The sequence below is a fragment of the Ostrea edulis genome, chromosome 6, assembly GCF_947568905.1.
Source record: "Ostrea edulis chromosome 6, xbOstEdul1.1, whole genome shotgun sequence".
Taxonomy (NCBI): domain Eukaryota; kingdom Metazoa; phylum Mollusca; class Bivalvia; order Ostreida; family Ostreidae; genus Ostrea; species Ostrea edulis.
This window is the reverse complement of record NC_079169.1, coordinates 25,880,986-25,895,940: the sequence shown is the minus strand read 5'-3', so window position 1 is coordinate 25,895,940 and position 14,955 is coordinate 25,880,986. Positions and strand designations below refer to the sequence as shown.

The window sequence follows — 14,955 nt, the reverse complement described above, 5'->3', positions numbered from 1 at the left end:
TTTGCAGTGCTTAGATATAGACTATCTTATACGTAATCCACCAACATGTTCTTGTTCTTCATCTTCTTTCAACTACAGTCCAGCTGGACATGTCATTACTGGTGATGTTGATATAGTTGAAAATGAGGACCTCAAATCACTTATTCTTAAAGGTCCTAAATACAGAGAACCTCGGTCTTTTAATTGGCGACAGATCTTCATCTCTATTATGAGTTCTGTCGAAGATCATGCCAGACGATGGGCTAAATATGAAAAAGAAGAACTTGATACATTGTCAGAATGGGTTAAAAGCATAAGAGGGATATTAAAATCCCGCATTAGACACATGAAAACAAAAGTACGTACCATCTATCCTTCTGTGTTTAGTAAACCAGAAGTGATAAAAGAATTAGATAGGTTACATGAGGAATATGTTTTGGTTCCAGCTGACAAAGCTAGTAACAACATTGTCTTTGTTTGTAAGGCTCATTATTACAACTGTATTTTAAACGAACTTGGCATTAATTCCACTTTTGGTAATCATACTTATACTCCAACTGCCCTTTCAAAAGACGAAATTCTTCAAAACCATGCTTCAGTTTTAGACACATTTAATATTCCAGTCAATGGGTCGAATGAATATGAGTTACCGTACCTATACTGGATTCCTAAACTACATAAAAACCCTTACAAACAAAGATACATTGCTGGATCCAGTAAGTGCTCTACCAAGCCCCTATCTTTGCTCCTCACGAAAATGTTAACAGCTGTGAAGGAGAAACTTCAAACTTACTGTGCGACTACATATGCCAGAAGTGGTGTTAATCAAATGTGGATTCTAAAAAATTCTAAAGAACTTTTAGTAAACTTGAAATCACAGAATTTTTCCCAAATCAATAGCATTAAAACCTATGACTTTTCAACACTATACACGACCATTCCTCACGATAAATTAAAGACTAGACTTTTTGACATCATAGACAGTTGCTTCTTCAACAAAAACGGAAATATTCATATCTAGTGATCAGTCATTCAAAAACTTACTTTGTTAAACACCACTCTGATTCCACGCACAAGTACTCTGAAGTGGAAATAAAAAATATGCTAGAGTTCCTCATTGACAATATCTTCGTGGTCTTTGGTGATCAGGTCTTCCAACAGTCTGTTGGAATTCCCATGGGCACGAATTGTGCTCCTTTGTTAGCTGACCTGTTTTTATATTCATATGAAGCAGAATTTATTCAAAAAATTCTACGTGAGAAGAAAAAATCTCTCGCTGTGACCTTCAATTCGACTTTTAGATATATCGATGACGTTTTGTCTATTAACAATGATAGCTTTCATTCATATGTCGATTTGATATATCCCTGTGAGCTCGAAATAAAAGACACCACAGAGTCGTCCACTTCTGCTTCATACTTAAATATTTTATTGAAAGTAGACATTAACGGCAAACTAACAACTCAACTGTATGACAAACGGGATGATTTCAGCTTCTCCATCGTCAACTTCCCACATTTATGTAGCAATATTCCATTATCATCTGCATATGGTGTTTATATATCTCAACTGATTCGATATGCAAGAGCTTGTTCTGGGTATAGTCAGTTTTTAAATCGAGGTAAGCTACTGACAAACAAGTTGATGGTACAGGGATTTCAACAGTCTCGATTGAAGTCAGGATTTCGCAAATTCTATGGTCGTTGTAGCGATCTAGTTCGTCAATACAACCTCGCATTGGGTCAAATGCTGTCTGACGTGTTTCATACCGATTGTTAAGCCGTTCTTGGCACACTGATTTTGACTGCGGGTGACTCCGTTTGCCTGGTCTGGATGTGGGGCTCACGGCGGGTGTGACCGGTCAACAGGGGATGCTTACTCCTCCTAGGCACCTGATCATACCTCTGGTGTGTCCAGGGGTCCGTGTTTGCCTAACTATCTATTTTGTATTGCTTGTAGGAGTTATGAGATTGATCACTGTTCGTTATCTTCACCTTGCATCTTTCAACACTTTACACGACCATTCCTCACGACAAATTAACGACTAGACTTTTTGACATCAAAGACAGTTGCTTCTTTAGCAAAAATGGAAATATTCACATCTAGTGATAAGTCATTCAAAAAATTACTTTGTTAAACATAACTCTTTGTGAATTCCCATGGACATGAATTGTGCTCCTTTATTAGCTTACCTCTTTTTATATTCTTATGAGGCAGAATTTATTCAAAAGCCTCTACACGAGAAGAAACAAATCTCTTGCTGACTCGATTTGACATTTAGATATATCAACGACGTTTTATCTATTAACAATAATCATTTTCATTCGTATATCCATTCGATATATCCCGGTGTACACGAAATAAATAAGACAGCAAGGTATTCCACATCTGCTTCGCACTTAGATATTTTATTGAACATAGATGTTAACGGTAAACCAACACCTCAACTTTATGATAAACGGGATGACTCCAGCTTCTCTCCACAAGTGGAAGATTCTCAAATGGGAATTAAAACGCCATTCTTTTTAAAATTCATAAGCTGTACCTAATATCTAAATGTACAAGCCACATCTATGTACTACACGAACGTTAATTATTACTCCGTTTACCTGATCAAGATATAGGACTCACGGCGGGTGTAACCAGTCGACAGGGGATGCTTACTCCTCCTAGACACCTGACCCCCACCTCTGGTATGTCCAGGATTCGTGTTTGCCCAACTCTCTATTTCATATTTCTTTTAGGAGTTAAGAGATAGATCACTGTTCGATATATTCACTTTTTTACTTGCATAATTGTGACTTAGGTCTGAGAAACGAACAGTGTTACTTTATGTTGATATACCCACAATTAGATGTAATTACAGCAGTTGTCACCACAATGCATAAGTAATATGTGTACTAGAGAACAGAGCGGATAAGAGGCACCTGTGCATAGAGACGTTAATGATAGATCTGGTGGTAATGTGATTTTTATCGGTAAAGTTGAAGGGAGACATGGTCAGATAGGCAATATTTCAGCATCAGCCTTTCAAAGCAACGCAACTTCCCATATTTCAAGTATAACTACTCTCACCATTCTCCAGACATGTCCTTTGGGTGGGTATATCCCCCTGAATGACCGCGAAGAACATGACTCAGTGATTCCCTGGAGGGCTGATAACATAGACTACTTAAATAACTCCAGTACCGTCCTGTGGTGGTTTCTCAAGTCGCAGAATCCAAGGTGTCGCTTGGGATTTCTTACGAAACGGTTACTTTAAGTGAGGAAAATAACAACCCAACCACTTCACTAATTCAGACATTCTTCATTTTAATGACATTTTCATAGAACTGTTTTAAAAATTGTAGTTTCCGTAAAACATCTCCATTCTGTTAACTTGTACTTCTTTGTTATGACTCAGCTAAATAATTTTTTAACAACATTAAATAATGATGTTTGTTACATAAATCTTCGTGTAAATCACTTATAAAAATCAGATTTCTGTTCATTGCACCTGTGCTTTCCGGATAAGAAATTCTCTGTAAGGCAGGTGCTTTATTTCTGGTACTCGTGTCGATACATACACTGTTCATGACTAGTATTGGTGTTTACGTGTTTATCCTCTTTGTTTTGTTGATGTTGTTTATACTATTACCACACTAGCTGTCATTGCTAATACAGCAGTACAGCGCGCACTTCCAGGTCCCTAAGTGTCCCCATGTGTCACAGGAACCTGCCCCTTGAAGAGACATCTAAGTTCTGCAGACATTCAGTCACAAAGATGCGACATCTCTCTTTGTTTTGTTTAATTTCATGGGGATCCGTTTGGAGTGTGACTGGAAAGGAATGTTACGAGCTACAGACGTATGTTTTACTTTGTATAGTTTGTAAAATATCTCAATAGTTATCAATACATAATTTTCATACTCAAATACATGTACGAATTTGCCCTGAAACGTAATATCACACTACTCATAGTGTTGCAATAATTTCAGTTTGAAAGTGACTAATTCGGATTTATTTTATGGCATCTTTACACACATCATAAATTATAGAAAACGCAGCACGCACATGCATGTAGGCCTACATTTTACAATTTCGAAAATTATGTTACGTGTATTTTCCTTAATGGAATTCAATCTTAAATATCAGAAGATCTCCCTTTTCTTCCTCAATATCATGATTTGGTGAATACAAAATTTCAAGTTTCAGTTACTATTTCTAAAAACCAAGGACGGAATGGTGTGAATGAAACGATATGTCTCATTTCCTTTTGTGTTTTGTCACAGAAGGGAAGAACATTTTCAACAGATCGTCCAAAGTACAAGGTCAAGGACAAAGGCAGTGAAGAAGGGTAGAAGATACAAGACAGAATTAGAGTAAGAAAGGTATTCACTTCTAAAATGTAGCCGCTTATTCCAAAAATTGAAATTATCATTGATAGTTCCTCGTTTGAGTTGTATGTCAACAACATCAACGCTGTGCTCTACTGATTATTTACTTGTCCTACGAAACGCCTACCATGGATACTCGGAACTTATCCACAAGTATTTTTCGTTTATTTGTACATGATCGCATTTCATTCCACTTAATATTAATTATAGTAATAGTCCCACAACATTTTCCAAGCCTTCACTTCTTTTTCACTTGTTAACCAATCAATTTGAACAATACTCCAGGTTATTTCGGAAAATGGTTTTTTTAATTTAAAAAATTAGATCGTCTATCTGAGTCGTTCAGGCATGTTTTCTAAGATATTCATAATATGCATCAAATCACAGCCAAATTTGGACTCTAGAGCCTCTTATTTGCAAAGAAAGCACCTTTTTATCAATCTGGGATATATCACAAAAATTCATATAAAATACTCGAGAGCTTGTATCACTCATTCGGGGTGAAATCATACGTCATAAGAGGTGTTCTAACGATCCATTAGATAAGATTTTAGTGTAATGTGCTATCTCAAGGCACTGCTCTCATATTTAACATGTGCATTTCTTGTGAGAAGACCTTTCTATTGAAACCAAATGTGTTGACCTTGTGACCTTGCAATTGACATCTGACATATTTTCAAACTTATTCACTAAAATGTTGTAATTCGGGGGCATCAGTGTTTCGCAAAAACATCTTGTTATCTATATTTTTCAGGGTTTTCTGTGTGTGTAAAATATAGATATTATTGACCTGTATATATAAACTGAAAATTACATGACTTTGAGTTGTCTCCATATATGGTGACGGTTTCATCATTTGAACAATGTTAAAGGGAAATAGTCCAAACAAGGACGAGCTTTATACTATGATTGATTGATTATTTGTTTTACGTCCCGCCGAGAATTTTTCACTCTTATTGAGTAGCTGTAGGTGAAGTGCCACAAATTTAGACCTATGCTTAGTGCCCAGGGCCGTAGCAGTAGGAGCAATCACTACCTATGTTAACGTCTTAGGTTTGACACGGCTATGACACGATCAGGGCTCAAACTCGCAACCTCCTGGTTACGAAGCAAACGCTCTGCATAGGCCTAAATTTTGCAGCCGTTCAACGGAAATGGTGATGTCTCCATATGGGTGAAAGATTCTCGAGCGGGACCTTAAACAATATACACGTATAACGAACCAACCAACCTTGCTAATTATTTTCAATGACGATCCTTTTTATGTTAAACCAGAGTTTTGTGATAAAGTTTTCCACTAATGAAACCGTCTTTGAGGTAATTAAGCATTGGATAGCTGAAATTTGTTTACATTATGTATGATTTTCCTTTTTTCAATATACATTAAGGGACTATGTGGTCTATGAAGAGAAACTTATTCGGCGTAACGTGACTTTCAACATTACCAAATGTTGTCAAGGTTTTCAAAGAGAGAAAAAAGGTTGCGTAGCAAGTAAGTTATGAATATCTACAATTATTTTGTGTATTAGAACAATAATTTAATCCGTAACTGAAAAAAAAAATTCCACCGAAGATGTACATGTATTTCATATCTAGCTATACTACTTCAATTCTGATTGCGTAAATTACTCTCTGTCGTGGCACGTCCACTTCGTGTTAGGAAGACCCGGTTCTGAACGTAGACCACGACATACCAGAATCGTTAAAAAGGTAGAGGTCGCAGTTTCATCGCCAAGTGCTTGGCGTTAGAAGTGAAAGTTGCGGATCCTTTACAATCAAAAAACCTTGTAACGATAGTTGTTAGTTAACGAACTCGCACTGCTAACTTACCCTGAGAGGTCTAAATTTATGTACTTTCCCTTAAACTGTATTCCAAAAGAATGAAAAGTTCTCGATGGGATGATGGGTTCTAAATCGGTGCATCATAAACATCAAATGGGTTTACTTAGAAATTTCACTCCCAAGCCGTCTCTCGCGTATATCGAATATCTTAGATGAAAAGGTAAATATAACAAACAGTAATCAATTTCACAACTCCTGTAAAGAATACAAAATTAAGAGCTGGGAAAACATGGACTGCTAGATATACCAGAGGGATCAGGTGCCTAGGAGGAGTAAGCATTCGCTGTCGACTGGTCACACCCGACATAAGTCCTATATCTCAATCGGGTGAACAGAGTAAAGTGGTTATTCTGTGGTACAAATAACACCACTTCCATTTATCCTACGATATAATTCAAACGTCAGAATTGTCAAATTCTTATTATCGTCAGGAAAAAAAAATAATGCATTATTAGAAAATGTTCATTTATGTACCGTAGAGTCAACTGACGGGGTCATGATGAAGTTTCCCGATTCCAGAAAATATGATAGAAATTATATCAATGTTAACCTTGTATCATCGTCGCACGCCACGGCTGAAACGTACATGTACGCTTCTCTTCCCTTACACCCGTGGCTCTCTGCGTTACAATTTCTTCGTTTCTCATAAATATGCATGACGAGATTGACGTAATCCGTTATCAATAGAAGTAAAACAGCTATAAAGGATGTGGCAATGAAAACATGTTCTTTTTGCACCGAAATTACAGTAAACAAAAGTCCTACAGATCGATGACATCTGAACAGTTTCGCGGTTTATTTCTTATATATGTCCACTTGTTCCAAAAGGGGAGAGGGCGGTTACCAATACACAAAACTCGTTGTCATTATTCTCCGAATATTTCATTATGAGATTGATCACTGTTCGTTATCTTCACCTTGCATTAGAAACACCCGGTAGTATAAAGACTTCTTACCGTCTGTTCTTAGTGACAGAAAAACATCATTATGATTCTTTATGCATTAAGCACCTTCATAAACACACGTCTACACAATGATTTTGCGTTTGTTAGTGGAACAAGCGTTCTGATTGGTCAGAGTAATATAACCGTATTCTATAAACAATTTAAATCTCCCATCAAGTCTTGCTCGGAAGCTCAGCGATTGGCAGAATCACGTCATGCATATTTATGAGAAACGAAGAAATTGTCACGCAGAGAGCCACGGGTGAAAGAGAAGAGGAGCGTACGTTTCAGCCGTGGCTTGCGACAATGATGTTGTATAGAAATATTTTCTTTGTTTCCTTCGACAATTATTCACTCATACCGAGACGTCCACAGCTGTAGGCGACGCGACACAAATTTTGACCCGTGCACGACGCTCTCGAATGTAGTAATGCAGATTCTTTAACATGCCAGCATATAGCCTCGATTTCATTCGAAATGAAATGTTACTCTTACTTCTAATTGCCGTGCGTTTGGCAAAGGATTGATTGATTGTATATTGTTTAACTATTTCAACCATATGAAGACATCGCCATTGCCGGTGAAGGCCTGCAAAATTTAGGCCTATGCTTGGCGCTTCCGGCCTTTGAGAGGGAGGGATCTTTATCGTACTACACCAGGTGTGACACGGGCCCCCGGTTTCTGTGGTCCCATCCGAAGGACCGCCCCATTTAGTCTCCTCTTACGAAAAGCAAGGGGTACTAAAAACCTATTCTAACCCGGATCCCAGGTACCTAGGAAGAGTGAGCATCCCCTGTTGACCGGTCACACCCGCCGTCAAAGTGAGCAGTCATTATGTCTTCGTCTTAGGCTTGACGCGGCCAAAATACGAGCGGCGCTCAAAACCACGGCTTTCTGGTCACGAAGAACACGCACTAATCACTATGAAAGAAGTCCTCTGAAAAAAATGTCATTTTTGTAAGGAAATGAGATACATGCACGTAGTCATACAGACATTGAAATTCGGTTGTATAAATATATGAAATTGGTTTCAGAGATGAAAATATAAAGATTTTCCAACGATAGTATCGCCGCGATTACCTTCTGGTCAATTTATAAAGTTATCATTTTAAAATGATTTTTTAATGTCAATATAGATATTTATATGAATTTTCACAAAAGTTAATTTATTTGTCAAAACAACGGGGTTAAAATCACTATGAAAGGTGAAGATCACGAACAGTGACCAATCTCATAGGAGTGAATGGAAAACGGAAAATGTTCTTAAAACATACCCCCCCCCCATCCCCCGTGAAACACAAATTTCTTTCTGCAGGTATTATAGTTTGTCGATTAGCAAATGTATACCAAAGCTTTTGTTGTTTCACGGGGGTGAGGGGGATATGCTTACAGACCAAAACAGAGCGAAAATGTTCACTATGATCAATTGCAAATGAGGTTAACGTGTGGGAGATGAAGATTAACCATTTTTACTCTATGATATAAAGTAATTCGACAAATTAAATGGTTATTCATTGATATCAATAAGGATTTTAAAATATATGACGTTTAAAAGCGCGGTTTCAAGGAACATATTTTTATACCCCCTAATCAAAAGGAATTGAAATTAAGATCAATTAATTAATTAACACTAGTATTAAAGTTAATAATCAATTACTAATGGATTCGACTTTGCATTTAAAAAAACATCTTTAGCTGAATTGCAAAGCTTTGCAATTTAGCTAAAGGTATTTTTTTAAATGCAAATAAAATATGAGTTGAAATTGTAGGCGGTAAATCCAGAGTTAGCGTGCGCAGGTTTTTTTCTATCGTTCTTGAATATGCAAAATACCACCTTCCTATTAATTGATTTGAATTGACCTTTATCACAAATAGAACCATCTTTTAAATACAAATAAAATACGAACCAACATGTATAATGACATCTACACAATGAGTTAATTCTGAGTAAAATATTTGTATTTTCATTGGTCTGTCATAATTCCAATTACAATGTACACTTAATCTGGCCTTACATAATGGACAAAATGTCTCATAATCCTCTACGATTTGATTTACTTTCAACTAATACCTTTACTTTTGGTAAACATTTCTTGTACCTGACGTCTCAAGATGACTGAGTGAAAAATTCGCGCACATTCAAATAATGAATACGTGTCCATAGTGTTATTTGTGCGACCCTGTAGAATAGCATATCTACACAATGGATCTATATTGTTCATGTTTGAGATATTGTGTTTGACCCTGTAGAGTATTGTAAAATATGACATCGATACATGTTGACCATGCTTCTATATTACTTAAGCGTATCTAAATTGCCTGGTACATGTATATTAATTAATTGTTATACAATCTAGGTTAAAAAACTCTCTCATTCCTTTGGTTGATGCACTATCATCCTTTTATATTTCACCCAGAGCAAGACACGGTGATTTTGAAGTCCAATGTTCCGGATGGGATGAAGGTGTCGTCAGTGGCTGTTCCAACAATCATGTTGATTCTGATGTTTGTGGTGTCTGTCGCTGTTGTTTACCGTCTGTACTCCAAAGATAAACCATGCAAGGGGTCAGAGTTCATGTCAATACACATATCGCATTGACTACTACCTGCAAAGGATCAGCGTTCATGCTCCCAATACACATAACATTGGCTAGGGTCAGAGTTTGCGTTCTTAGTGTGCAGTACAATACATTGACAACTACATATTAGGGGGCCAAAGGCCATGTTCTTAGTACACATCAGTATATTGGTTACTTCTAGGTGTGAATTTGGATACGGTACTATATTCTACAAAATTACGTTGTGTGGTAAGCACTGTTACCATGAAAGGTGAAAATAACCAACAGTGATCAATCTCATAACTCCTACAAGAAATACAAAATAGAGTTGGGAAAACGCGGACCCCTGGATATACCAGAGGTGGGATCAGGTGCCTAAGAGGGGTAAACATCCCCTGTCGACCGGTCACACCCGCCGTGAGCCGTATATCTTGAGCAGGTAAACGGATTTATCCGTAGTCAAAATCAGTGTGCCAAAACGGACTAACAATCGGTAGGAAACAAGTCAGACAGCATTTGACCCACTGGTAGGTTGAATTGGCAAGCAAGATGATTATGACAACCATAGAATTTGTAAAACGCCAATTTTAATCGAGACTGTTGAAACCTCTGCACCATCAACTTGTTTGTCAGTAGCCTGCTTCGATTTAAAAACTGATCATACGCAGAACCAGCTCTTGCGTATCGAGTCAGTTGAGATATATACACATCATATGCAGGTGATTATGGAATACTGCTAGATAAACAAGCATTATGAGAGTATTGCATAGCAATACATAGTCTCCTACCGGAGGCAAACATTATTGGACTGCATCAATATTCAAAGTTCTTTATGAGACCAAGGTTATGGTAAAAGGGAAGCTTGGGAAACCAAGATAGGAATGGTTGGAAATCAACTACTATTCAGGTACAAAGACTAGACAAGGAAAACTTCAAAATCGATCTATAACTTGTTATAGCAAAGCAATGTACCAAATATCAAATGAATATCTGCAAGCACGTCAAAAAAAAAAGTCCGGAAAACTGATAATTCATGCTATTTTTCTAAGTCCAAGGGCCATTACTTAGTGAAAAATCAACGGACCAAGACGAAACTTGAACTTGATCTGTAACTTGTTATGGCAAAGCAATGTACCAAATATCAAATGAATATCTGCAAGCACGACAAACAAACCAAAAAAGTCCGGAAAACTGATAATTCATGCTATTTTTCTAAGTTCAAGGGCCATAATTTAAGTGAAAAATCAACGGACCGAGACGAAATTCGAACTTGATCTGTAACTTGTTATGGCAAAGCAATGTACCAAATATCAAATGAATAACTACAAGCATGTCAAAAAAAACGTCCGGAAAACTGATTTGTAGGACTGACGGACAGACAGACGGAGCGCAAACCTAAAGTCCCCTTCGACTTCGTCGGTAGGAGACTAATATGGGAAGATGACGATGGAGAGGCTGAAATCATCCCGTTTGCCATGAAACTGAGTTATCGGTTTGCCGTTAATATCTACTTGCAATAAAATATTTAAGTATGAAGCAGAAGTGGACGACTTTGGTGTCTTTTATTTCGAGTTCACAGGGATATATCGAATCGACATATAAATGAAAATTATAATTGTTAAATTAAATGGATAATACCAGAATTAAATCAGAAGCAGTCTGGCATTAAAATGTGGGGATGACTATCTGAAAAACTGTGGGATTGATTACACAATTTTATTTTGGTACGATCATAGATAGCTGAAGGATGAACGTAAGGCACAGTCAAATAAGATAAGGTTTTATGTATTGATGAATAATTATGATAACATTTTATTTCAAGATGATCTGATTAGTGTAGGCACTATTCCCCAGGGCCTTCCAGTTGATACATACAAATATATACAAGAATAATCACTTAAAACAGTCTCAAAAACACGAACACAAGATTATGTAACAAGATACACTGTACAGTCTTTATCACTTAAAGTATATTGAATATCAGTAATATACAATCACAAAATCTAATATCCAGATTGCGATTAAAAGACATCAATGCATAAAATTTATAAACAGTGGTAATACAGCTGATAATGAATTTCTCTACATTACTTTTTAAAATATATACTGAGACTGAAAACGCCTTATGTGTTGAGGTAGTTTGTTCCACAGCTTCACACCCCGGTGATGTAAAGAGGTCTTGAATAATTGTGTGTTAAACTTTGGTAATCGTGATTTGATTCAGAACGCAGACGATAAAAAATTCAAACCGCAAAAATGATTCATAACCACACACAAATCTGTATTACATCAAGCTTCTTTTCTCACATCTGATCAGGATATGGGGATCACGGCGGGTGTGACAGGTCAACAGGGGATGCTTACTCCTCCTAGGCACCTGATCCCACCTCTGGTGTGTCCAGGGGTCCGTGTTTGCCCAACTATCTATTTTGTATTGCTTGTAGGACTTGTTAACACTATATTTATCTTTTCGTACGAACAGGATTAGTCAAACAAAGAACGGCAATGAAAAACCAGTCATCGAAGAAAACAGTAAGCCTATTGTAAACTCGTGATTAAAGTTTCGTACAAAAGTCAAGAAACTTTCCATTGATTCATATTGCATAATGTGTATGTAACGATGGATTATGTTTACTTCAGTGCGTCAGAATTGACCACCAAACTGAATCGTAGTCTGTTGTATTTTGAAAATGATGATCTTTGTATGTTTATAGATGAGTTTTACACAGAAATCCGGGGATTAGAGGCCGATTGTCGACAATATGACGAGCTACGTAATCCACAGAGACACGCTGGAGGTAGCCCAATGTATGAAGAAGTAGAAATCCAACAAAAATCTACTGACAATGACACCGATATTCAAGTCTAACTTTGGGAAATGAAAATTAACAATAAATATTTGTGAAGCATTTTGCTTTGAAGGCAGCTACAATAAATCTCTGCTAAATATTGATATGGTATAATATAACATCTCATTTTGTTCTTGACCCGAAGTAGTAAAACCTGAAATCGAGAAATAAGTATAGAAAAATCTACACAAGTAGTAGTGTGATTAATAGAATCCTTCATTAGTACGAGTGTGGGATAGGGAAATCCCACCGAGGGGGACAAGATTCGCAGTCTAGGACGAGGCTGTGCCGAGTCCTAGACGCCAAATCTTGTTCCAGAGGTGGGATTTCCCTATCCCACACAAGTAAATAATGAAGGATTATTTTTCTCACATTTTACCTACAGTTTAGTGCATAGATTTATGAGCTATGAGAAAATTTTAAATTATGAAAATCCTCATTTGAACTTCAATGCAAAAACTAATTAGATAGGCAGAAAGATCATACCCGAAAATGGTTTACACTGTAAGTGTAAACTAAAAAACCCAAGGTTGTCCATCAGAAAGTATACTACATTAAAATTTAAAGAAAACAATGCAAAATATTTTACTTCACCGTGTAACGTAAATCTTCACCGTGTAACGTAAATCATAGAAAATATATGACGTCACAATCAAATGACGTCGCAGCAGTGTGAGACAGAAAAATCTCACATGGCTGTCTCGCATGGGTAAGTCGATCTCACACTGGTGATAATGTGAGAAAAAAAGATCACAAAGCCGATTGTGTACACTCGACTAGTTTGAATTGATGAAACTAGTCGAGTATACTCAATCAGCTTTGTGTCAATCAGCATTGACACATGCATCTAATCTATCCTAAAACTCTATTTAGATATTTTAAAATCAAAGGTACATATGTCACTTAATTTCATACTGAGCTCGTGATGACGTTTTATGTGCACATACATCATATATTTTATAAATAATATAAAGATATATTTACTTTATCAATAAAATAACAGAATCTGGATTATATTTAAATACATTTGAATAATTCTATTTTTTATGAAAAATAAAATCTTGAATATTATACTTGTATATTATTCTATCTTTATTAAGATTTATGAAAGATGAACATAATGAACAGTGATCAATCTCATAAGCTTTTAGTATCTATTTTATTTTTCAATATGATTTAATATACATATTCTTGGAGTTAGATGACGTAATAAATGAACATTTTGGAACCGGTGGCCGAAAGCGCAGACTAATTCAGTAGAAAGGGAGTATGTGCTGATGATTTTAAAACAGATGAATCATTGTCAGTTAAAAGCCACGCCTAACAATTTTTCAATGCTGATGAAAACAATGATTTTTCAAATAATCCAGAGAAAAGCGAGTTTCCTGATATGGTCAACAGATGATGCCAATGTGTAGATATGATCAACAGATGATGCCAATGTGTAAAGATAAAACAATTTCTGCACACAAGACATTGTTGATCACATGTACTGAACTCGTGAATTAAAAAAAAATGGAAAAAGAAATTATAATCACGACTATTTTACATCATTTTGGATTCCGCCAAAAAACTCAAGAATCCAAGTATACATAAACTTTTTATGGTCAACAAATCCGTAGAGCTGCTTTTCATATCATTTATGATGTAAAAGAGCACACATTAGATAGTCTCCAGAAATATGTCCAAACACACGGGGTTACTCCACGGATTTGCGGCAACAATCAAGTTTGATGATATTCGAAATGCTGTCCAATACCTTCAAAACTATGTCACTCAAAACGGTATTCCACAACCAGTGGGACCTTAATTGATTGATCGTATATTGTTTAACGTCCCACTCGAGATTTTTTCACTCATATGGAGACGTCACCGTTGCCAGTGAAGGGCTGCAAAATTTAGGTTGATACTAGGCGCTTACGGCCTTTGAGCAGGGAGGGATCTTTATTGTGCCACACGTGCTGTAACACGGGCCCTCGCTTTTTGCGGTCTCATTCAAAGGACCACCCCCATTTAGTCGCCTCTTACGACAAGCAAGTGGTACTGAGGACCTATTCTAACCCTGATCCCCACGTGACTGGGACCTGGAAGCGGTGGTGTCCAGTTCCTTCCATTAACCTACCGTGTTCTGACACAAACGACGCAATCCACAAGCAGTATACAGAGGATTGCGTAATAACCGGTTTGCGCACATTAGGTTTCTAATCATTCAAGGATGTGTGTTTCAGATGCACTCCAAGGACAGATGTGTGTCATTTGTGTGAAAAGCACAGAAACGAAATCAGAGAAGCTGTTGATGATGCAGAAAAACTAGAGACCAAGGTAAAGTTTTAAGACCATCTGCAGGATGACAACAAAAGAGAAATACTGTGGCATAATTCATCTGAAAGTCAAACTGAAGGCTACA

General features: G+C 36.9%; 1 protein-coding gene across 1 annotated transcript; it reads left to right on the top strand.

Annotated features, from left to right (window-relative positions):
* The first annotated feature begins 3,649 nt into the window (after window positions 1–3,649).
* Window positions 3,650–12,652, top strand: LOC125646719 (uncharacterized). The gene is made up of 6 exons (XM_056142179.1): window positions 3,650–3,825; window positions 4,251–4,340; window positions 5,744–5,847; window positions 9,559–9,706; window positions 12,182–12,231; window positions 12,414–12,652. The coding sequence occupies exons 1-6, from the start codon at window positions 3,680–3,682 to the stop codon at window positions 12,566–12,568; spliced, it is 693 nt and encodes a 230-aa protein (XP_055998154.1). The 5' UTR covers window positions 3,650–3,679; the 3' UTR covers window positions 12,569–12,652.
* Window positions 12,653–14,955: the final 2,303 nt, after the last annotated feature.

Coding starts and splice junctions, on each gene's coding strand:
- LOC125646719 (XM_056142179.1), top strand. CDS start 3,680: ATGTGTCACAGGAACCTGCCCCTTGAAGAGACATCTAAGTTCTGCAGA. Junction 5,848..9,558: donor GAAAAAAGGTTGCGTAGCAA/GTAAGTTATGAA, acceptor TATTTCACCCAG/AGCAAGACACGGTGATTTTG. Junction 12,232..12,413: donor ACCAGTCATCGAAGAAAACA/GTAAGCCTATTG, acceptor GTATGTTTATAG/ATGAGTTTTACACAGAAATC.